General features: G+C 37.1%; 3 protein-coding genes across 5 annotated transcripts; 2 read left to right on the top strand and 1 right to left on the bottom strand.

Moving 5' to 3' along the window:
• The first annotated feature begins 443 nt into the window (after positions 1-443).
• Positions 444-11,755, top strand: LOC101253806 (C2 domain-containing protein At1g53590). Its single transcript, XM_069287142.1, has 12 exons — positions 444-1,235; positions 1,469-1,543; positions 1,998-2,141; positions 2,405-2,500; positions 2,603-2,734; positions 3,438-3,590; positions 3,677-3,718; positions 4,424-4,472; positions 6,214-6,306; positions 6,385-6,571; positions 6,742-6,865; positions 7,096-11,755. The coding sequence occupies exons 1-12, from the start codon at positions 1,107-1,109 to the stop codon at positions 8,101-8,103; spliced, it is 2,232 nt and encodes a 743-aa protein (XP_069143243.1). The 5' UTR covers positions 444-1,106; the 3' UTR covers positions 8,104-11,755.
• LOC101254112 (acetolactate synthase 2, chloroplastic-like) lies at positions 8,481-11,755 on the top strand. 2 transcript variants are annotated; one of them, XM_069287144.1, is made up of 3 exons: positions 8,481-10,878; positions 10,949-11,005; positions 11,150-11,755. In XM_069287144.1, the coding sequence occupies exon 1, from the start codon at positions 8,481-8,483 to the stop codon at positions 10,560-10,562; it is 2,082 nt and encodes a 693-aa protein (XP_069143245.1). In that variant the 3' UTR covers positions 10,563-10,878; positions 10,949-11,005; positions 11,150-11,755. The 2 variants fall into 2 exon arrangements, with proteins under 2 accessions (XP_069143245.1, XP_069143244.1); XM_069287143.1 differs by having other exon boundaries at positions 8,481-11,005.
• Positions 8,568-23,810, bottom strand: LOC101252007 (putative callose synthase 8). Of its 2 annotated transcripts, XM_004244335.5 has the most exons (41): positions 23,249-23,810; positions 22,711-22,811; positions 22,403-22,524; positions 22,218-22,299; positions 22,017-22,124; positions 21,820-21,939; positions 21,582-21,674; positions 21,408-21,499; positions 21,184-21,310; positions 20,790-20,927; positions 20,635-20,711; positions 20,379-20,532; positions 19,524-19,649; positions 19,302-19,419; positions 18,889-19,217; positions 18,758-18,810; positions 18,607-18,667; positions 18,413-18,494; positions 18,271-18,320; positions 18,091-18,177; positions 17,884-18,024; positions 17,700-17,803; positions 17,532-17,616; positions 17,296-17,456; positions 16,976-17,099; positions 16,785-16,879; positions 16,566-16,704; positions 16,287-16,438; positions 16,050-16,159; positions 15,825-15,944; positions 15,650-15,718; positions 15,393-15,561; positions 15,183-15,294; positions 14,853-14,972; positions 14,669-14,784; positions 14,397-14,480; positions 13,826-13,938; positions 13,511-13,740; positions 12,587-13,435; positions 12,274-12,459; positions 8,568-12,166 (listed from the first exon to the last, which is right to left on the bottom strand). In XM_004244335.5, the coding sequence occupies exons 1-41, from the start codon at positions 23,481-23,483 to the stop codon at positions 11,939-11,941; spliced, it is 5,862 nt and encodes a 1,953-aa protein (XP_004244383.2). In that variant the 5' UTR covers positions 23,484-23,810; the 3' UTR covers positions 8,568-11,938. The 2 variants fall into 2 exon arrangements, with proteins under 2 accessions (XP_004244383.2, XP_069143242.1); XM_069287141.1 differs by lacking the exons at positions 22,403-22,524; positions 22,711-22,811; positions 23,249-23,810 and having other exon boundaries at positions 22,226-22,286.
• Positions 23,811-24,624: the final 814 nt, after the last annotated feature.

The raw sequence follows: 24,624 nt of genomic DNA, 5'->3' as shown, positions 1-24,624 counted from the left end.
GAATAGTGAAGTTGATTGAAATAATTAAATTATTAATACTATTAAATTATCTATCAAATTATTTGACGTGAATTAGTTTCTACGCCGACAATAGTTTATTCTACTAGATATTTAAATTTTAATCAAATGATATCAATTTCCTTGGCCTTATCATCAGTTGACTAATTCATTTCCAATACATTTTTACTTCAAAATATTTATAATTTTTTTTATATATATATCTTAATGACCTGATGTTAGGGAAAAATAAATCCACACATAACACATTTTATATATTTATAATATGTATTGTAGAAAATTAATTACCAAGAAAAAAAAAACACATGGACTTCCTTTTCAAGCACAACATGCCACATAATTAGCGGAATTCCATCATGTGAAAACGTGCTTTTTGTCACAAAAAAAAAGATAATATACGATTGAGTTTAATTAATTATACGTTTACCAGAATAATGGCCAGACATGCAACATATTATATACTCATATAACATAACTAAAAGTATATTCTTAGTTGACTAATAAAATTAAATCTTCAAAATAATAGGACCTCATTTCTGCATTTTTACTTAGGTTCTTTTCAAAGTTTAATCGCGCTTTTTAATAGAAAGAAATTATGATTTTGAGAATACAGAATTAAATAATACATTAAAAGACATATTTATATATTATGTGTCTATTCGAGTATTTGGGAAATTTCTGGCAGTCAAAAAGCATGAAAAAACTAGAAACACCAAAATACAGAGACTTTCCCAACTTGTAACTCTGATCAACTTCTCCAAAAATGAAAATCTTTAGCCGATTTGGTTGACTACTTCGTCATCCTGAAACTTAATTACCCAATTTGAAATCTTAAACCTCCAAGTTATGTCAGTTTCAGTGATATAAAAAGTGTATACTCACGCGTAAACTACACTGAATAAATGTCTTTAATACTGTTGCAATGAATGGGGTTCAAGTTAAATGGGGTTTTAAGTACGTAATCAGAATTTTGGGTTAAGCGTTTAGCTAGTTGCAGTGGGTGTTGGTCATTTTGGGATCAAGAGCTGTGTATATAGTAGAGAGAAGAAGAAGGAGTTTTGGGTTTTGGGTTTTGGGGGTGGATTGAAATGTCGAGTATAACGGATGCTACAATTATTCATCATGTGGGTATTGTGTTGCTTGCACTATGGTTGCTTAATTCCTTCGATTGTTGCCACGCTTTTGCTTACTTCCTATCGCTTATCTATCTCTATATGGTAAGTTGCTAAAGATTGTGTTTTTATTTCAATTTTGTACTCTTTTATGTGTTGTTTCTTTGCTGAGCTGAGGGGCTAAGGTTTGGTACAGTCTAGACTGTTAGACTTCACTTGTGAGATTACGCGGGTGTGTTTGTTGTTGTTTTTTCGTTGACTATCAAGTTTCGATATTTTTGCTTTAATTTTAAGTATTTGATGTGGATTTATCAAGTTATGTTCTTTAAATTTTGAAGGTTCATGAGCAGTATGTGACAAAATTAAGGAGGAAGCTACAGTTTGAGGAAAAAAGGCAGTCTTGTCAGCGGCGAGTAAGCATTTTGCAGGACTTCTATTGGAACTTAGTTTCATTTCCCCCCCTTTTTGTCTGTTAAAGTTAATATGATAGATTTGGAAACTTTATTATTTTTGTTGTTAGATTTGACAGGCAAAAGAAAAGATACTGAATTGATTCTCAAGAAAATTCTTTTTTTTTTTGTGTTTCTCAAAGAGAAAAGGTACTGAGATTGCAAGAAAGCAGAAGAATATTCTAAATTTAGGAACTTTAAGATTTACCAACAGTTTTTCTGATTCTTGCACTCACTTACAAGATTTAAATATTGTTTTATTTTTCCCTCTATGTTTCTTTGATACCAAAATTTTGACTTGAGTCATTCATCAGCAAGATTAAGAGCTGAATAAGCAGCAATTTTCCTGCCGACTCTCGATTAATTTGGACTTGAGTTACTGCTTCTTCTTTTTTATGTGCTTTTTGGATTTTACCAGGTACTTTCAGACTCTGAATCAGTGAGATGGTTAAACTATGCGATTGAAAAGATTTGGCCTCTCTGCATGGAGGAGATTGTTTCACAGAAAATTCTTCTCTCTATCATTCCATGGTTTCTTCAGAAGTACAAACCCTGGACTGCTGTAAGTGGTTCAAAGCATGTCTACCTTCTGTTACTAGCTTTCTTTCTTTCTTTCTGGATTCTATGCATCACCTTTCATTTAATGCCTCTATTTTCTATATTTTCCCTTTATTTAGTGTTCTCGAATTCAAGCAGTTCTGCTTTCATCAACATTATAGTTTCATCCTTATGCTGTAACCATCCAATTTTTAACTTTATTCCGAAGAATTAATTGTTTGCTGAGTTGAGTTATGAAGAGTAATTTCCTCCCCCTGATGCATACAGAAAGAAGCTGTAGTTCAGCACCTCTATTTGGGAAGAAGCCCACCTATGTTCACAGAAATGAGGGTTCTTCGCGAATCTACTGGAGATGATCACTTGGTATGTAGTCTTGACGCAAAAATGTTTATATATGTCAGCAGTTTGGCTTCTGCCAACTTGTGCTCTTTTTGGTAATGGTTAAATTTAAATCTATCCGTGCAGGTCCTGGAGTTAGGAATGAATTTCCGTGCTGCCGATGACATGAGTGCAATTCTTGCTGTGAAACTGAGAAAAAGGTTGGGCTTTGGGATGTGGGCGAAGTTGCATCTATTGGGCATGCATGTTGAGGGAAAGGTGATTCACTAATGGCAATTAATATTGTGAAAATCTTCTTCCGTTGTAAAAATCTGACACTGAAAAGGGAAATGAGGTGGGGGGAGGGGGATTAATAGTATCAGTTTAACGTTCAGTACTTATGGTTGCAGATTTTGTGAATGTCTTAATTATTAGCATCAACTCGCTCCTCTTTTGGTGAAATATTTATTGATATTATCGCTGTAGCCGTATGGGCCATCTCCCATGCTGTACTCCTCTTCTTTCAAAATTCATATCTCAGTGGCAAGTTTGTGTAAAATTAGGCATTACGCATTCAATACAACAAATATGCCATATTGTGCTCCACAGTTTGTGGGTGCATGAGTGCGCTACATGACACCAATTACCAAGTGGTTTACATTTTCTGCTAATTTCTTGCACATGAAGAACCAAATGAAATGAGCTACCCTTCTATTCCTAAATTTTCAGCTATAAGAATGTCTTCCTGTGCTGCTAGCCAAGCAAACTAGCACACTTATTTTTAGGTGTTCTAGTCGAATACATGGCATACGAAGGAATGAGGAAACTTATGACAATCTTAGAGAGTTCTATGTTCAGTGTTGATAGTATAGCCATTGAGTGTAGTTATTCACCTCTCAATTCTTCTGTTCCCTTGTATTGTTTGATGACCAGATTTTAATTCCTAAAATAATATGTTTGGAGGTATTGCTGTTCCATGTAGGTCTTGGTTGGGGTAAAGTTCTTAAGGAAGTGGCCATTTCTCGGTCGTTTGCGGGTTTGCTTTGTGGAGCCTCCTTATTTTCAGATGACTGTGAAGCCAATTTTCACACATGGACTTGATGTAACAGAACTTCCTGGAATTGCTGGATGGATGGTTAGTTCAATGAGTATTGTGTGTTTCTCTAACATTGAATTGACATATATACAATCTTTTTAAGATTTGCTTGTCATCTTTATCAGGATAAACTTCTTGCTGTTGCCTTTGAGCAGACACTTGTCGAGGTGCGGTTCATTCAGATTTGAGTCTGTATTCTGTTTAATATTATACCCCCTAATATACTTGTGGTAGAAACATATTTTAGACTTTGATGTGCTTAAGAATGGAAACCTAAGTTGCTCGGACTCTTCACTTTTGGTGCCGCACCCATGTCAACACAATGTGGATGCGGTTGGGATCCGTACCATATTTGATGAACCGATTTTGGGTACTTTGACCAAAATTGATGGAGTAACTCGGGACAAATACAATGATTTCTGAAATCTAAACAAAAACTAAGATATCATTCAATGAGTACCATGTATACAGAAATTTCTATATCATCTTTTCCTTATATCACCTTCTAAATTGCCTCTTGATCAATATTTTCTCCTCGAAATATCTTTTGTATTTTCCACATAATGTCTCATAATTTAGACATAATTCTTTGTTTAGATTTTGAATTATTTTTAGCCAAATCCTGCACCAGTCTCCATACTTGGATCCGTACCCCCAAATCTTAAAGTTTAGATCATGAAGGATCTGTCTTCTAGATCCCCACCCGAGTCCGAGCAACTTAGATGGCGACAGAAGTTCCAAATAGAAGTTACGCTTCAATGGTTTGAATAATTTACAATCAGGTATTGTGGACTAGTTTCCATGTGCCCAAAAGAAAAGGAAAAAAATGCCATGAAGAGCTTTTAGACTAAGTTATTCTTAATATCTTGCAGCCCAACATGCTGGTGGTGGATGTTGAGAAGTTTGTGTCGCCGCAACCAGGTAATGGTCACCCTAGCTTCCACCCTTGTCGTTTGGTTTCCAATATAATTGAGTCCAACTCATTGACAGGAAATTTGACATGAATATTAAATATAAGAGATTATCAATATTTGAGAAACTAAAAGATTATTTTTTTTTTAAATACTTAATACTCTATTTTTATTAGTGAATGTTTCAATTGGTTGAGATGGAAATTCACTTTCTGAAAAATCATTATAAATATTGTTGAATTTTTTTTTTTTTTTTGATGAATTTGATTTCAATCTGTTTAAGTTTTATTCACCAAAAAAATGAAAATGGACTTTGGGCAAGAGACAACCTGGCGAACTGAAACATCTTAGTAGTTAGAGGAAAAGAAAGCAAAAGTGATTCCCGTAGTGTAGCGAGAAAAACGAGAGTGGCCTAAAAGCAGCCCATTTTTAGGCTTTACATACAATTTCACAAATGTACTGTCCAAGACTAATTATTTAGATGTCTCTTCGCAATAACTGTGATGGAGAAAATACCAATTCAAATTATTTTAGATGTCCAAGACTAGTGATAAATTTCCTTTTTTTTTTGGTTGCTGAGCCTACTCAGTTGTAAGTAGCTCTGTGATGTAAATTTTTGGGACCTCAGCCTCAGTGCTGAAGATTTATACAAAAACTTGTTACCTTTGTCAAAAAAAGAGAAGGCTAACAATAAGAGTCAAGTGCATGGCACAAAACCTTTTCCATCCAAAAGGTGACACCAGTAAATGTTACAGTGTTAGGCCTTTCTGTGATGCTTTTGTTCTCTTACCTTTGTTAAGAGGGCCGCTAAACCTTTTCCCTCCCTGAATTTGTAACCTACTTAACCCATTCAGATATCAGGTTAGTTATGTGAATTTAAGTCAATCAAGAAAAAGAAGTTTTAGAAGGCCGCTTCCTGTTTGAGTAAGCTGTGAACAGAGGGATGACTATAGCGGCTTTCAAACATTTTAATTCTACCAATATATGATTCTGTGCTAGTGTTGTTGGAAGAAGTCCTGATTCCATGAATTGCAGTGAAGTTATTTTGACTGTTTGGAAAGCCTAGAACTTTTCATATGTTTTAACTTCATTATATACAATGTTGTAAGGTGGTATTAGGCAGCGAGTGAACCGTGTCAGTTATTCATCTTTGAGAACTTGAACTAGCTGATACACAACATATTGTTGATAAATTTTCTAATATAATCCATTCTGTGTTGGTAGGGGATTGAATTGTATTTGAGGAGATAAGCTATAAAAGAAGTGTAAGCTGGTGGTCAGTGTTTATTAAAATGTTTAGTGTGTTGTAGTGGGTGTCTCGACCTAATTAATAATTCAAACTACATAAGAGGGTGAACTTTTTTGCTACCATGTACCCCCCCCCCCCCTCTCCCCCTCCCTCCCCCCCAGGGATAAAGACAAAGGGAAGTAAAAGCATTAGCCCCTAAATGTGCTTGAGTTTAGTCTATTTGATGTCTAATACATACAGACAGGATGGGATACCATTAAGTATTTTCTATTACTGGTGGAGGTGGTTCACAGATTTTAATATCTCATGCTGATAGTTCTCGATGCAACACTTATCATCTTTCATTTGTACAGTACTAATTAAACGCATTTGTGTGCTCAGCGTATTTTGTCTAGATAAATATATGATATTAGAGTTGTTGAGCTTCTGTTTTTGAAGTGATTGAATTCAATTTGTTATGTTCTGTCACTGCTACATAAGTCTTCTTTTTTCATTTTGTCAGAAAACTGGTTTTCAGCTGATGCTAAGGAGCCCATTGCTTTTGTGATTTTAGAAGTTCTTGAAGCAGCTGACATGAAGCCATCAGATTTAAATGGTACCTAGAAAATAATCTTACTGTACTTCTGTCAAATTATTAGCTATGTATGGCTAAAAGCTGGGTGGTCATTTTCAGGATTGGCTGATCCATATGTTAAGGGGCACATTGGCCTTTACAGATTCAGGACTAAGACTAAGAAGAAGACATTGAATCCACAGTGGCGTGAGGAGTTCAAGATTCCAGTCTGTACATGGGAGTCTCCTAACAACATGCTCAATGTCGAAGTTCGTGACAAAGACCATTTATATGATGATACATTGGGGTTCGTCCTGTTCTCTTGGCAATTTAAATACTAATATTCTTCTCTATAGGTGTATGAGTTAACTATAGTTTCTTCTTCTTTTCTTTCGACATCAGTATGTTCTCCAATGGAATATTATTCGAAGCCTACATAAGCAACTTATTCACTTCTTATTTGTTCTTTGTGAACAGAAAATGTTCCATCAATATCTGTGATTTTAGGGATGGCCAGAGGCATGATATGTGGCTGTCTCTTCAGAACATCAAAATTGGGAGATTGCATCTTGCCATAACTGTTGTTGACTGTGCCAAAAAGGTATATGTTTTTCCTGTGAAATTTGTCATGAACACTAAATTGAAATGTTAAGAAGCAAAGATTTCTCACTTATTATCTTCTTTTGCACCTGAAAAATGGTTTCCATTACTCATAATTTTATAATGGATGAATTCAGTAAACAAAAATAACGGTGCTGAGGAATAAGTTTAGTTTATTATGATAAATAATGACGGAAAATAAGGAAGTACTAAGTTTTCAGCAATTTTCAGGGCGCGGAGCAGTCATATGATAGCGGAAGTATGGTCAATGAACAGGATAGCAAATCTGCTGAGGTGGATAAAACTGAACAAAGCTCCTTAACCACTGAATCAGTTGATGAACCTTCAAAAACTGGAGATAAGTATGAACCTATTAATATTGAAGGGCAGCGGGAGACTGGTATATGGGTACACCAACCAGGGAGTGAAGTAGCACAAGTATGGGAACCAAGAAAGGGGAAGAACAGGGTTATTGGCGGAGAAGTTCATAGTGAAAATGCTGGTTCTAAGGGAAGTCTTAAGTCAACATCAGGCGGCTCCTCTCACTATAATGAATACAAGCTTGATGGAAGTGGTAACGGAAGTAAGCCAGATTCTCCAGGTCGTTTTCACAGGGGTTTACATAAGATCAGCTCGCTCTTCCGGAGAAGTTCAAGTAAAGAGGATAAGTCAGGCAATCTTGGAGAGCCTGATTTATCTCCGCGTGTGAATCTTAGGGCAGTTAATGCCAAGGATATAGGAGTGAAGATTATAGTGGATGACACCATTTTGCCTTCATCATTAACAACAACACCTACAGAAGATGGGAAAGATAACTGCGCAGGAAATGGGAAAAACCCCACAAAGGGGAGAGTGAGAAACAAGACGAAGAAAATCCTTAAAAACGCTGGCAAATCTGTTGGTGGTGGCATAAAGAAAGTGATGTCCGGGAAGTCATCAGGTAAATCTAAAGAGGAAGTAGAATCATCAGAGACAGAAAGACTGAGCTCTGTGGAATCTGATACTTCTTATGCAGAGTCTCAACGTTCATCAGTTGATTCACCTCCAGTTGTAGCACCTTCAGCTGACAACAGTTCCACACCTAGCTCCGGTATAGAGAATTCCGACACCACAATAAGAACCAGTGAACTGGTAGATAGTGAAAGCATCAAAACTCCAGATGAGGTAGCAGCGAACTCAAACGAAAATCATGCTTTCGGTCAGTCTTCAAGTTTTAAAAAGTCTGAGGTAGACCAATGAGGTGAAGTTTGAATATGTTATAACAAGATGTTTTTCCCAGTTTCCCCCATTGTATAGTCTCTGAATGTATATGTTGTTATGCCCTTCCTGTAATAGCTTCATGTTGGCGAAAATCTAATGTACCATAGATAGTTTTTGTTGTGGTTTCAAGCTTTGTATCATGAAAATTTTAGAAAAATCAAGAGTGAATATCACATAAGTATTTTTTTTAATCATATGCAAAAAAAAGTTGTCATATTTGTCGTATAGATTTAAAGCGCAACATGAAAAATTTAAGTGGGATTAAAATTTTTAAAAATGACTCATCGAATGGTGATGAGAATTTGTCCATTATTTCAAATTCAACTAAAAAATTCTTCCTATTTGGATTGAGTCAAATGTTTTTTTTTTGTGGCGCACAGTATTTTTTTTTCTCAATCAAGTTGAATAAAATAGCCACCACCTCATTTTCATGGCCCTCCTTTGAGTTTAGCTCCTCAACAACAATGGCGGCTGCATCTCCATCTCCTTGTTTTTCCAAAACCCTACCTCCATCTTCATCAAAATCTTCCACCCTTCTTCCCAAATCTACCTTTACTTTCCACAATCACCCCAAAAAAGCATCACCCCTTCACCTTACACACACCCAACATCATAGCCGTTTCACTGTTTCAAATGTCATCCTATCAACCACGACGCATGACGACGTTTCTGAACCCGAAATCTTTGTTTCCCGTTTCGCCCCTGACGAACCCAGAAAGGGTTGTGATGTTCTTGTGGAGGCACTTGAAAGGGAAGGGGTTAAGGATGTGTTTGCATACCCAGGAGGTGCTTCCATGGAGATTCATCAGGCTTTGACACGTTCAAATATTATTCGTAATGTGCTGCCACGTCATGAACAGGGTGGTGTGTTTGCTGCAGAGGGTTACGCACGGGCTACTGGGTTCCCTGGTGTTTGTATTGCTACATCTGGTCCGGGAGCTACGAATCTTGTTAGCGGTCTTGCTGATGCTTTGTTGGATAGTATCCCGATTGTTGCTATTACCGGTCAAGTGCCGAGGAGGATGATTGGTACTGATGCGTTTCAGGAAACTCCTATTGTTGAGGTAACGAGATCCATTACGAAGCATAATTATCTTGTTATGGATGTAGAGGATATTCCTAGGGTTGTTCGTGAAGCGTTTTTTCTAGCGAAATCAGGACGGCCTGGACCTGTTTTGATTGATGTTCCTAAGGATATTCAGCAACAATTGGTGATACCTAATTGGGATCAGCCAATGAGGTTGCCTGGTTACATGTCTAGGTTGCCTAAATTACCTAATGAGATGCTTTTGGAACAAATTGTTAGGCTGATTTCGGAGTCAAAGAAGCCTGTTTTGTATGTGGGTGGTGGGTGTTCACAGTCGAGTGAGGAGCTGAGACGCTTTGTGGAGCTTACGGGTATTCCTGTGGCGAGTACTTTGATGGGTCTTGGAGCTTTTCCAAGTGGGGATGAGCTTTCTCTTCAAATGTTGGGTATGCATGGGACTGTGTATGCTAATTATGCGGTGGATAGTAGTGATTTGTTGCTTGCATTTGGGGTGAGGTTTGATGATCGAGTTACTGGTAAATTGGAAGCTTTTGCTAGCCGAGCTAAGATTGTCCATATTGATATTGATTCGGCTGAGATTGGAAAGAACAAGCAACCTCATGTTTCCATCTGTGCAGATATCAAGTTGGCATTACAGGGTTTGAATTCCATATTCGAGAGTAAAAAAGGTAAGCTGAAGTTGGACTTTTCTGCTTGGAGGCAGGAGTTAATGGAGCAGAAGGTGAAGTACCCATTGAATTTTAAGACTTTCGGTGAAGCCATCCCTCCCCAATATGCTATTCAGGTTCTTGATGAGTTAACTAACGGAAATGCCATCATTAGTACTGGTGTGGGGCAACACCAAATGTGGGCTGCCCAACACTACAAGTACAAAAAGCCACGCCAATGGCTGACATCTGGTGGATTAGGAGCAATGGGATTTGGTTTGCCTGCTGCTATAGGTGCGGCTGTTGGAAGACCGGGTGAGATTGTGGTTGATATTGATGGTGATGGGAGTTTTATTATGAATGTGCAGGAGTTGGCAACAATTAAGGTGGAGAATCTCCCAGTTAAGATTATGTTGCTGAATAATCAACACTTGGGAATGGTGGTTCAGTGGGAGGATCGATTCTATAAGGCTAACAGAGCACACACTTACTTGGGTAATCCTGCTAATGAGGAAGAGATCTTCCCTAATATGCTGAAATTTGCAGAGGCTTGTGGCGTACCTGCTGCAAGAGTGTCACACAGGGATGATCTTAGAGCTGCCATTCAAAAGATGTTAGACACTCCTGGGCCATACTTGTTGGATGTGATTGTACCTCATCAGGAGCATGTTCTACCGATGATTCCCAGTGGCGGTGCTTTCAAAGATGTGATTACGGAGGGTGATGGGAGACGTTCCTATTGACTTTGAGAAGCTACATAACTAGTTCAAGGCATTGTATTATCTAAAATAAACTTGATATTTTTGTTTATTTAAAAGTTTTCATCATCTTGCTTTGGTTAAATGTGAAGGATTTTAGAATTATTTGTTCTATTGGCAGCACCAATTAAGTATTTGGAGCTCTATTTAGTATGACTAAGAGTAATTACAAGTGAAGTAGTTATGTTCGATAAATAAGCTTTGTTACATTCTCTGTTATTTGGTGAACATGAATTCCATTTGGGAGAAGGCTATGTCCAGCTTAAGGGCTCAAATTTTTCAGAGAGTGCTGATTCAAAAGGTGAATGCCAAAAATCAGATTAGCACAAGTTTGCAGAGTTATATTGATTACACCATCTTTCTGTTTTCAGCTAATTGCTGTTGCAAGGGCTCTACTGAAGAATGCCACTATTTTAATTCTTGATGAGGTAATCTTTGACCCCTTTTGCTCCCCGTGTGTCCGTTGACTTTTACCATGTATGCTCTGCGGTACAGTTCTCTGGGTGACCTTGATATCTTCTTATTCACTGTAAATGCTGGTTTAAGCCTGAATTACCTAGGGGATTCCCCAGGTCGTTTACACAGGGGTTTACATAAGATCAGCTCAGTTCTCCGGAGAAGTTCAAGCAATCTTGGAGAGCCTATTTCATCTCTGCGTGTGAATCTTAGGGCAGTTAATGCCAAGGATATCAGAGTGAAGATTATAGTGTCATTAGCAACAACACCTACAGAAGATGGAAAAGAGAACCGTGCAGGAAATGAGAAAAGCCCCACAAAGGGCAAGATGAAGAAAATCCTTAAATATGCTGGCAAATCTGTTGGTGGTGGCATAAAGGAAGTGATGTTTGGGAAGTCATCAGGGAAATCTAAAGAGGAACTAGAATCATCAGAGACCGAAAGAATGAGCTCTGTGGAATCTGATATTTCTGATGCAGAGTCTTCATCAGTTGATTCACCTCCAGTTGTAGCACCTTCTGTTGACAACAGTTCCACAGCCAGCTCCGGTATTGAGACTTCTCTCTTGTATTAATTTCTCTCTTGATGTAGAATTGTGATATACGCGATATAATATAAAACATATTTGGTTTTACACTTGGACGAACTTATTTTTCAGTTTTGACCAACACTCTACTGAAAGATGATAACCTTGAGATTTTAAGAATGCGTATTATTCATTAGCGTCTATGCACAATAGTCTAGTATACAACTATACCTGTACATGAAAGAATTATACAATCGATTGTTTTCCCTATGGAGTATATCCGCACGACAACATGTTTTTACCAGTATTTTGCTATTCTACAGTAACAGAACAATATGTGTACATGCAAGTTATGTAATGTAAAGTCAAATAGAGATCACTAATGTTTCTTCTTTCCTGCAAGAATTGGCTGAATTTGCAGCCTCCTACTGAAAGCCTCATTGAACAGAAACCGAGTTTGGAAAGCTGAAATTATTGGAAGCCAAGCCAGTGAAGCTAAAGGCGCGAAAAGAACAACACCCATTCCATAGTCATAAGCTCGAGCAAACACTCGAGTGAAGTGCCACAATCCAGTACCTTCAATCTTTGGTCTCACTACTTGGCCAACCTGAGGAGAACAGCAGCATTTACGCGATTCAAAACGAGACAAAAACAGGACAGAGAAGAGGAGGAAGTATGTGTAGCAAAATAGGCAAGAACATATACTGGACTTACCAATATCAAGCCCCAACCAGTTGGTAGAAAAGCTAGACAGCAGACAATCAAGTCTTTCACAGACAGATGACATATGATGGACAGGGTAATAATAGTTGCCACAACTCCTAGAAATAGACAAGCTTTAAACAACCGGAAAGTTAAGTGATGGTTTGCGCTTAAAAACCGCCTTCCGATATTCAGCATCTGGAAAATTCAGCAACAGCGTCAATACTCAGTATAGTTCCACAAAGTGGGGTCTTCTAGTATTCACAAACTGGAAGTATATCAGCATTGTAAAAGAGAGACAGGCAATGTGCAGGGAGTGGCTTACCTTCATCAAGAGGAAAATAAAAGCAATGACAACCCATGAGAGCACATAGACAACAATATTTTTACTTTGATTGGATATATCAAGGTGATACACCAGTCCATATTGGTAAAGGAAAAATCTCAGTGAAAGGAGTATCTCAATTAACCGCGAAAATAGCCCAGCATGACGAAGATGAGCTTGTTCATCATTCCACCATGATTGCCAACTTTTATCTTGTTGTATCCCTATACCACCTTGTTGATTAATCCACTTGTTCCAATCTTTCCAGTCATCAACTATCTTGCCCCAATCAAATCCAGAAGGATTAAACAGAAACGGTGCAAACAACCAAGTAAATGACATGAACCATATTGCATATGTAGTTAAAACATATGCCAAATTGCTCTCATATGATCGTCTAAACAAATCATAAACAATCAACAGGAGTAGAAGTTCAAATCCTTTGACGAAGTGACTCCGAGAGTAAAGTCTATAGTTTTCAGTGAAGCTGGCATGAAAAACCACAACTTTACGACCAGTAGGTCTATACTTAGCTCCTCCATGAAGAATTGTTCTGCCATAGTAATGAGACTTTGTTCCATAGGAGAAAGTAAAGAAAACTGCAGCCAGCTGCAGTTGCATCAGAACAAAATCTTTAAGAGCATTAAGATAACCGCGCTCTAGTCCCAACTCAATGACCATTGGTAACCCTGTTAAAAGTCCAAGCTGGATAAATGATTGAGAAGCTAGAGCTGTTTCCAGTGACTTTATGTTTTGTAGTTTTGCCTCAACTAGTAGTGCTCTTTGTAGACCACTTAATACCATGTAGAGCTGACCGTATAGAAACACATAAATCGTAACCACTGATATCTGCATAGTTTTGACAGCAGAGATTAAAAGAGACATATAAACCAGCATATTAGTTACAGGATTTAATGTAGTTACCAGGCTGTTGAAGTAGAAGCCAACTGTTGTAAAATAACATGAGAGCATTCTAAAGAAGTCAAATCTATGGCCAAGGCGATACATATCACGACTGATTGTTTGTTCACTGTTTCCATTTGCAACTTTAGCTTCAAACTTTGAAATCTGGTTAAGGCCTACATCACGACCTTTTCCAACTTGCATGTACTCAAGATATATGACATGTCCGCGTCTCAGAGTCGTGTTAAATCCTACATTATATCAGATACTGTCATGTGTTTTCTAGTCTATATAACTTTATGATGTCAAATGAACATTTTGCATTAACAGGAAAACCTGCAAAAACGTCTTCACTCAAGTTGATTGTTTTGGATGCTTTGCTAATGCCACCTCTTGTCAAATGAAATACGCGGTCAAACACATCCGGGTGCCCATAATGGAACCTGACCCTGAAATTTTCGATGGAGAAGGATGTTGTAAGCAATCTGAATACAGCATGATATACTTTTTGTTTCCTTTATGCAAAGAGCTTCTAAACAAGAAAAGATACCATGTGACTTAAATCATCATTTTTTCGCGAGTTTCATACATCAACTATCCATTGTTCTCTTTACCTACCTAAACTATCACTATCTTTGTATTAAAACACACCTCGATACTGAGTTGGCCAAATATTTGTTCCTAACTGACAGCAGGTGTCTGTAGGCTAACTCAGCATCAACACACGTTTTAATACAAAGGGAGTGATAGTTGAGGTATGAACTTGCGAAAAGGAGATAGTTTAGGTGTGGTTTTACCCCCCCCCCCCCCCCCCCCCCCCACACACCCCTCCCCAAGATAGTTTCCTTATTATTCATTTGATCACTATTACATAAAAGTAAACATGTTAAAATAGGGATTAAATTACCTGAGTGGATTAGCCAGAAGCCTCTGGCCAATGGTGACAAAACTGGTTTCTTGATAGGACATAAACCAAGCTAAAGAAGAAACACTGCAATCGGGATGAAAGTTTCTTTAGCATTTTACTCAAAAAAATCTCTTCTTTTAGTCTTTTTTTCTCTTAATATCTATTTTTCTCTTTTTAGAGTAAACTCGCTCTGCATAACGCGCAAAAATATTGTTGTTGATAATGTACTAGATAGTTTCATAAACAGGTAATCACAGTTCTTAGATGCTGACCTTCCTGTAAATATGTGTTCTCTCATGCCAAGTATTGTAGGAGGACGCCGACCACTGTGTTTTAGGAACTCTTGCAAGATATTTCGTATTTTCAAAGCTTCTTCTAAATAATTATCCTGTAAAAACACTATTAAAACATATATATGAGCTTATTCTTTTTCAAAATCCTGAAGCTGATGAATACCTGGTTCATGTCAATTGTTTGGAGAGCTTCACCGCGTGTGAAAATTATGGAATGATTTTGATTTTCAGGTTTTCCTTCTCCAATATTTGGTGTACCTGGAAGCTTTACGCGGTATACTTCCTACAACATAGGCAAAAGACTTGTAAGAGTAAGCATAGACCAATTTTTTAGAATTAGAAGACATTGTTCATTTTGATACATAACACGAAACAATTAGATAGATCTTCCTTGCTGTATTTTCTTGAGAAGTTGTGCATATTGACAGTGAAGTGTCCAAAAATATTAAGCAAAAGACAGTTTTCAACTGCTTGGATGATTCTTTTTCAATACCTGATCAAAACCGTTAACAGCTTTAACTAGAATAGATGAATAAACTTTTCGCGGCTTGTCTGCTGTAATTTCTTCTTTCTCCTCAACATAAGCAACTCGTAAAGAAGGGTACCTTTAAGCAAAACATCGATAAATTAACATAGTTAAGTTTCGAGACTAATTTTCAAGTACAAAAGTACCCTGAATGGAAGTTTCACTTGGAAAAAGTACCTTATCATCAAATTTAGTATGTCTTGAGCCTGAGGGTCACCAGTAGTCTTCTGTAATCCATATATTTGACAAGACACAACATGTATAAACTTCATGTCTGCCAAGGCTTCAAGTTGAGCTGATAATGTATCGTTTTTCCTCTCAATTGCATCAAAACCTTGGAGGATATCTGGTGCAAGACAGAAACATGCAGATGATGTTCACTTGAGTTGAATATCGGTGTAGGGGGAGAGTCAAAATATCTGAATATGACAAACCTTCATCCTCAGCCATGTCGAGAAAAGCTTGCAACTTCAGTGCTTTTCTGTAGTACATCATCCCTCGGACTGTTTTGGTTAACGGAAGGAAACATATAAAGAACATTTCTAGTAAGGATAAAGTTCAAAATTTCAGCTTATATCGAAATAACTTTTAGAGGAATGGTAAATTCACCAGTTCTGCTTAGAGTTTGCCCTCGGAAAGAAGCCCAACTTCTCTCCTCTTCTTCAATTTCATCACTAGATTCATCTATTCCTTCCTTTTCCATGCGCTCCAAAAAGTTCTCCCATTCATCTAAGGACGTATAATTAATACGAATATTTAGTTAATCAAAACTTATGAGATGGAAGAAGCTCTCTTTCACTCTATTAAGTCATAGAGAATTTTCGTCGTGGCAACCTGGAAATATCTTTTTCATATAGAAAAGGATAGAGACTCCAGCTTGTTTTCTTGAATTGAGCTCCTTCTTTGAAAATTTGACTTCCTCCATGAAATGTGGAGTTAGAACACTGTATAGTAAACATGTCCCTGTAAGTAAGTTTACTTGTTGAAACCTGAATATGTAGTTAATTCCACATACCCGTAGGTATTTTATGCGAAGTGACAAAAATATCAAGTAAATGTGATGAATCTGACCTGAATGATAACATGTTCCGCACCTTTGGAGCACTTGGCATGTTCATAGACAGAGAAGTAGCGAAAAAGCAAATCCTCCTACGAGCCTCCAAGTTAGTCGGTATATCTAGGGCTTTATCTTTGACAGTAAGCAGTAAACGGAACCTCTTGATCTACAATTGAAGTTAGATCAGTCTCCATACATACAATAGGTTTGTGTAGCTACACATATGTTTTCAGGTATGCCTATAAGTACACTACAAGTAAACGGAACCATAAGTAGTAAAGTATTTGGAACACCTTTTCCAATAAGGAATCACTATCTGGCAATGGAAAATGGATTGAATTCTTAGATGCAAACAGTGGTACTTCAATCGAGTCGAAACATTCAACAACCTCTTTCTCACTATACAGGTGAGCATCAAGTGACTCCAACGTTCTGCAACCACGAAGGATGGTTAGTTAGACACAACATAAATGTAAGTACTATTATGACTTGAAATTCTTTAGAAATCTAACCTTGACCCATTTAACATCATATCGGTTGTCACAAGCTCAAAGATATCTTGAATTGCCAATACGACTTTGTTATGAAGGCTTTCCTTTCCCTCGACCTTGATAAACCAATGTGTCAATACGGAAAGCATGAGTAAATGAAGAAATTGGTTATAGGAAGAGAGTAAAAGGTTGATGCTTGTGAGTGAATTTACCAGAAGTTGAAGTAAAGTAATACACTTAGCACATAGAACTGGTAGTTGGCTCATCTTCAAGTCCTTGAGAAGTGTTGATTTTTGAATACTTTCGTCAATTTCGTCTAATATACCAGAAATAACCCTAAAAGGTAGACAACCATGTCATGAATGGGAGTTTAGAATTGAAAAAAAAAATGAAAATGCAGAAAGCACTTTCACTAGTATTGATTTCAGTACTCCCTGCGTTTCAATTCGTTTGTGTAGTTTTGACTTGATACGGAGTTTAAGAAAGTAAGAGAGTATTAAATTGCATTTGAGATAATAGTATGAAACATTACCTTCTCTCAAGGTCACCAACAACAAGAATTTCGAGTATGTATTTCAGCGATTCATAACACTCTATGACCACCAAATACATGTATGTATCCTTCTTTATTGTTCTTAAAAGCGTTTCATCCTTTCCCTCAAAGTTTCGTGCAATAGATAATGCATTTGCAAGCTGCAGATGAACGATAAGTCAAACAGTAGAAATGCTAGTATCAAACTAGACAAAGCTTCAAGATCAACATGGTACCTTATCTGCTAACAGAAAAATGGGCCAATAAACTCGACCAGAGAGTAATTCTGGTGATACAGGTATTTTCATCAAATCCATCTCCCTGTTGTCAATTATTACACAAAAGTCTTAGCTTTCTTTTATAAAGAACAGCATGTCGAAATAAGCTAGACAAAAATGATTAACCTGTCACTTATCACGTCTTCCTCTCGGAAGCTACTGATGATCTGGTTCCACACAAGAGCAAACTTCACAACATTGCTCTTTTCCCTTTCTGATAAATGAAAGTTCTGCCAAACACAAGACCAGAGGGATGAGACAGAACTATAAAGAAATCCTTAAGTTAACTTAAGAAATCAACGGTAAAAACCTTTTGGAATTGGAATGTCAAAGGGATGAGCCAATTCATTAAGGTGTTTCTAGAATCTTTTGCTTCGGGTGGGACAAGATGATCACTGAAAGCTTCAGGTAATGAGTAAAATCTACTTCTCAGCATTCCTAACGTCCGAATCTGTGGTAAATAAAAGAGATGAGAGTATCTATATAATGGCTTAAAATTAAACTAAAAACAACTCACCTCACCAAGATGGTGGAGGATTCCATACACTCCGCCAAAGACTGAACAGTAGACAGAATACCAGATTTGTGCATCCATGAAATATACCTGAAACGACAAGATTCAGTACGGAAGATACTTATGTTTTAAAAGAAAATATGAAGCTTCAGAAACAGAAGATGAAATCATAATATAACTTACAAGTACAATTGGAGCCCATATAGCAGCTAGTGCTCCAGCATTGCTCTTGACTAAATTGGAAAAAATCATACAGAGGATTACATATATATATATATCTACACTCTTCAGGTACTTAAGAAGATAAAAAGGTTTAGACAATTACCTTTAGGGAAAAGCTCGTGCCAGTCGTAATTTTTTACTCCGATTGCCATGATCTGTCTTGTAGGTGATATAAGTGGTTTTATCTGGATATTTCATGATAAGTTAACTAGTAGCTTGTGGGAACAGATGGTCGTGTCAACGATCAAATTAGTAATACTAGCTTGTAAACCAATAAGAAGCCTTAGAACTACTCACCTCAAATGTGTAGCTAAATATAAGTTTGCTTATTAACAAGAACAGCCAGAAAATGGTATACCTAAAACCAGAAATAAGGCTTAATGAGACTCTCATCAAGAGATTGCTTCACATTAAAAGATAGGATCAGAGTAGGGATAGTAGGAAATACTTCAGAAGGGAGAGTTGGCTTTCTTGCATTCCTCGCCCAACATATAGCTTAGGCTGCATTTCGGAAACCAAGAAAAGTGAAAATTTGACACAATTTCTCTGCATGCTAGGATCAGGACACTGAAAGTTTACCTGAGTCCACCAGGATAAGAACATGCATATCCGGTAATTGGAGGTCTCGATATATTTTCCAACCACAGGAACAAAAAATAGAACCATGTCAACTGCATTGGTCATCAAATAGAATGCAACAGCAACCATATAGGAAGAATAGCACCATTCTCCAAGCCAACTCCCATTTTGTGTTGAATAACAAGTATATTTTTTACGAGAGCTAGCATAATATACAGGAAGAATGATGGTCCACATCATAGCAACAACCACCCTCAACACATGTTTCAGAGTTTGATTAGGGTCTATTGTACATCGAGCTTTCCATGAAAAGATGATATCAAGAATAACTGCAAGAATGAGAATATCTTCATACGGTTTGTCTTAAGTTATGATATGTAATGATAAAATAACAAGAGACTTAGTAGACATACCATTTACAAGTTTAAGAACCGCTGAGGTGATGAAGATACTCATAACATCCTCGAGTACTGTTGCATCAAAGACTTGTAGAGGGGACTCCAAATCGTGAGAAGCCATAATTATCATTGCCTAAAAGAAAACAGTCAAGAAATTAAAAAAAAAAATGGAGCTTAGAAACCTAGTAAGAATGTATACTTAAGCTGTTGTTAATATCTTCTCTTAGACAAACACACCTGAAGTGATAGGATAAAAAAGGTCCACATCCTGTCAAAGCATCTGAAAATCTGCCAAAATGAGCGAATTTCTACAAAGTTTGTCTTCCCCAGCCACTTTGGTTCACGCACTTCATCCACTAGGATCTGCAGATCATAGATTGAAACTGTAATATTTGGAATTTTACTAGAAGGGCAGCTGGTACATGAAGCATCCAGCTACTCGCACGGTTTGCACCTGTGACCTATAGGTCACATGAAGATGAAGACAACTTTACTGTTGCTCCCTTCAATTTTGGAATTTACTATGTAAACACAAGGACAAAAGAACTGATACTGAACATGCTTAGTCCTGGTGTTGCAAGAAGATCAACTCTTTGTGAAGACGGATACGCATGTACGAGAGAAGCAAATTACTTAGTTGCGACATCAAAAGCCACCTTAGAGCATACATTAATTCACATTTCCTTTTCGATCATTTGAATTGTTGTTACAATACAATTAATATCCATTTTAGTTGACAAAATCATAAAAGGCAGGAGTTGTTTGAACCAATACAGAGAACCTTTCAAGCTAATATGTGAACATGCTACACATAAGAAACAGGAATGCAATACGTTGATAGACAGAAGTCTGCATCATTGAAAGAGAAAAGCCATGTATCCCCTTTCCCATAGACCTTATATAGTGTCCGATAAAGGTTTTGAGCCCATTTTCTCTTTATTTTGCAGAAACGGAAAAGCGGTAACAAAACAAATACAAGATACAGTGAGATGAGATAAAAAGCAAATTTGTATTATCAATGAAAGGTCGGGATGTTTTCTTGTGTCTATGTACACTGTTTACTATAATTTGAAATGTCAACAGGTAACTTACCCCCATTTCTTCATCTTCATTTGCATCCTTGTTTTCTTCAACGTTAGAAGCAGAAACCTTTTCTTTTTTATCTTTGACATTATTTGGAGTTCCTGTGCAAAAGAAATCATGGTCCAGACGCATGGGCCAACCTATTTGAAAACAATCTGGAGACCTGAAACAGCGAAGCAATCAGTGGATCACAACAAATTCCTGACATATTTAGGAGTCCCTCAACTGAAATATAAGATTGGCATTGCGAGAAAGTTAGCTCTACCAAAAGAATTCATTCAGATCATCATAGTTCCTCCATGTCGAATGATCAGCTGTCCCTTTTCCGTTTTTCATAGCTTCCTTGAGTGTTTCAGGGACAAGGTTAGAAACTGAAATTATGGAGATCAGAGATAAATGCATATCCAAACTTTGAAGTACCTTATATATGACATCATACACCGGAAACACTACATTGTTGAGAAAAGATTCTGAATCTCCTTGGTAAGCTGGCATGACCTTTTCTCCGGTTGTCATGCTTATAGCACCAGTTAGCATGCTGTGCAGCTCATATGCCATCTGCAAGAGAGAATATGTTTTTTACGATCATATTTGCATTGTATTATAAAATAGAGGTGTTAGAGTGGGTTAGAGTCCCAATCGGTTGAGGAATAGACTTGTGGTTTGCTTATGTAGACTTTGGGTATTCCTCCCCTAATGAGCTAGCTTTTGGGTTGACTTAAGACTCAAGCGTCATATATTTACATGGTATAACAACCAGGTCCATCCCTATTTGGGGTCACCTTTATAGAAATGTTATAAAATGTGAGCTTACATGGTGAAACATGTAACACAAGCATTCTGGCATAAACCTTAAATTAGCAGCCTCGCCCCATATCAGAAGATAAAGAGCTATATACAGAAGTTTGTACTGCTGAGCCTCCTGTTTCAGATATGGCACCCTGAAAATCCATGAGATAACGAAAAATATGTTAAGAAAGAAGTCAGAAAGCAGAAGGAATTCAAAGTCTATCGTCATGCCACAGATTATCTTATTACCTAATATTGCTCTTTCGTCCCAAAAATTTGCACCAATCTGTATAATTTTTAAAAAACTTCTTCATCAGCTCATCAACAGCAACATCTCCTAGCTAATACCCAGAAAGTAAGCATAACAAAGTCAATTAAAATGACATCTTAACTAGAAAGAGGCAGGTAACACTAGGACAGCACCTTGGGTACTAATACTTGCTTCTGAGTCTGCCGAACATGTGTGTTAGCAAGTAATAAAATTAAATGCTCTCTCTGGTTAGCCACATTCCCTTTCTGGCAAAGAGAAAAGTGATATTAACTATTGATATCATAGAGCTGTGAAGTCCATAAGAAATATGATGAAATTTCCAGCTTTTATGATGTTGACACAAACAGAAATGGATAATATTTGAACTGAGAATGATAGAAAGGTTAGTACTTGAAATCCAAAGCAAAACTGAAGCCACTTGAACAAATCCAGGTTGGTTTCTTGTTTTCGACAATCTTCCAGGAAAGGCAACCCACGAACATCCCTAACTGCAGCAACCGCAATTTTAACCTGTGGAACATTAAGCTCATTGCATATGAGCTGCCACAGTCAAAACTATTTAGCCAGCCAAACTCATCTATACATACCTCAGGGAGTTGCATGATCGCGTGATGAATTCCTCCTTGATCAAGTGGAAGAATGTTATATGACACAAAGAGTTCAGATTTGGCATCGTGATCACTCCCAGCTAAAGCCTAATAAGAAGATACAGGGAAGGTTCTATTAGCACGTAAACCAAAGATTGAGCTAATCAAAGTACTAAGAGAAGGAAATCGCGTAAACAAAACCTGAACACCTGCTGCTCTGGAAACTGTATCCAATACTTCAAACAATACTGAAGCAATGACACGTGCTTTAGTCAGCCTTTCTCTGTGCAAAGTAAGAGAACACAAACATGAATATTACTGAAGTAAGTAGTGGACATCAGCACTCTTGCTGACAAATATAATACCTAAAAGAGTGGAATCATTACCTATTTTCGAGATTACTCTCCCCACCATGTTTGATTATGAACTCTTTATACTCGCGATAAGCACGTCTAAGTTCACGTAAATCAGTCCTTTCCTTTCTTTTCCTGAGAGTAACTTCTTCATCCTATAGTTCATAAGTTAGACGTGGCAATTCAATAGCATGAATCTAGATAGTATTCAGTTTAAGGATGAAATGAAATGGTGCTAAAGGTAGACATGAAAGCTCATATTGAAGCAAAATTTGATATGGACATTTATACAATCAGAATGAATGACTAATTATCCTTTTTTCTGCAGAACAAGAGTGTACCTGTTCAAGCCGTTGAAGAAGGGCAGTTTTAAACTGTCGTACTCCTCGGCCATTAGAATTCCTATCCAAGTTATGTGCTACTTCAAATGCATGAAACCGGCCTGATTAAGAAAACTAGATTAACCACTTATCACCAAAAAGAAAATAAGTACTAATATAACATTAAGAAGAAGAATGAGAAACCCAAATTATGATTAATAGTGCTCAATTCTCAAGAAACGTCTTATAAACAGATTAACTTCGTAAACTATACCTTATATTTACTATTTTTCTTTATGTGTGCGAAATGAGATTAAGAACACTTATTTTGGGTCGGAGGGAGTAATATCTAACAGAAATGTATTGGGAAAGTTGAATTGGAAAATCTCTAGCTTGTGGATCCTTTTGACTGTTTTTGCATACAAACAGACATGTAACCTCTTCGAATTCAAAGAATTATACTCATAATCTTTTTCACAGACAAGAATGACACTCTGCCACTTTCAGTATAACAGCTAAAACAAGTCATCACACAAGAAAATTTTAGTTGAAGTCTTACAAAGATAAGCCACTCGAGGCTCCTCTGACTCGATAAGATTAGCAACACGAAGAAATCTTTGAATCTCCGAAATCAAAGTCACTGGCAACTTCTCACTATCAAAGGGCTCAGGCACATGATCACGCCCGTAAGTGATTGATCTTGTATAGGTTCTTTCATTGCTTGTGGTATAAGCTCTTCTGCTGGTACTAGCAGTACTTTCTTGAATTGGTTCTACTAGAACAATTTCTGCCATTTTGTTGGGAATGAAGAGGAACAAGTATGCATGTTATTGAGAGTATAAAAATAGGATCTTGACTGTATATACATGTTTTTTTGGTTTGGTGTCAAAAGTGTTAATTTGCTTTTTGGTTGCTTTTGGGATGTAATCTTTTTCACTTTTGCTTTTGATGTTTGTGTTTTCTGAATGGGAGAGGGAACTTTTTCACTGTGAAAATCAAAAAAGGAAGTTGAATGAACTTCTAAGCAGGTATTTTAATGTTAAAATAATACTATAAAGAAATGGGACCAACAAAAGCCATTGTTCACTTGGTTAAGGCATGACATTACATAAAGAAACCATTCAGAATAAGGCGGAATATATGGACGAGCACTTAAACTTGTCAGTAAATTTTATTTAGATACTCGAATGAGGGCCTATCCTGATTGAGTACATGAACATCAGGATAAAGTGCTTGTATTCAACACTTCCATCTCAAAATTTTGAAATGTGTTATAATGCGCAAAATAATCATCTGTTCAGATGCTCAATTAAAATATATAGCTGTAGCAATTCGTGTGTTTGTTGATATATTCAGCCTTAAAATAAACTCACCTTTGTTTAGTTCTACTTTTTTCCTGTTAAAATTTCTCTCTGTATCAAGTCAACTTTAAGGCAAATTTAGTACAGAATTGAAAATACAAAGAGAATGGACTTGTATAGGGTGCTGCTGGGGTTCTGAATTAACTGTTATTGCAAGAATATGAAACAAAAAGGAAACATCTACAGTTTTGTCCTACACCATTGCTCAATGCAGCACACGCAGTGATTGTAATACCATTTGTAACAGCTCAGCCCGTTAATGATGATGTCCGCTTTAAATCTAGGTCCGCACAACTTTAAAATGTGTGTCAGGGTCAGCTTGTTTCCCTTTATACATAGCATCCCTCTCTATTTTAAAGATGTAGGATTAGCCTAGAGTGACACACCTTTATGAGGTAATCTAGCAGTCAATGAAGTAAACGACTATCAAACTATTAGGTAGTTCTTCTCATCTATCGAAATATTTGGTACACAAAATTATACAACACTTTCACAAGTAAGTAAGGTCCGCAAAGGCTGATATATATGTAGTAGAGCGACTGTTTTCGATAGATCCTCGGTTAGAGAAACCATA

This window comes from Solanum lycopersicum, chromosome 7, assembly GCF_036512215.1.
Source record: "Solanum lycopersicum chromosome 7, SLM_r2.1".
In the NCBI taxonomy this organism is placed as follows: Eukaryota; Viridiplantae; Streptophyta; class Magnoliopsida; order Solanales; family Solanaceae; genus Solanum; species Solanum lycopersicum.
Note: the sequence above shows the minus strand (reverse complement) of the source record. Positions and strands in the feature narration are given on the sequence as shown.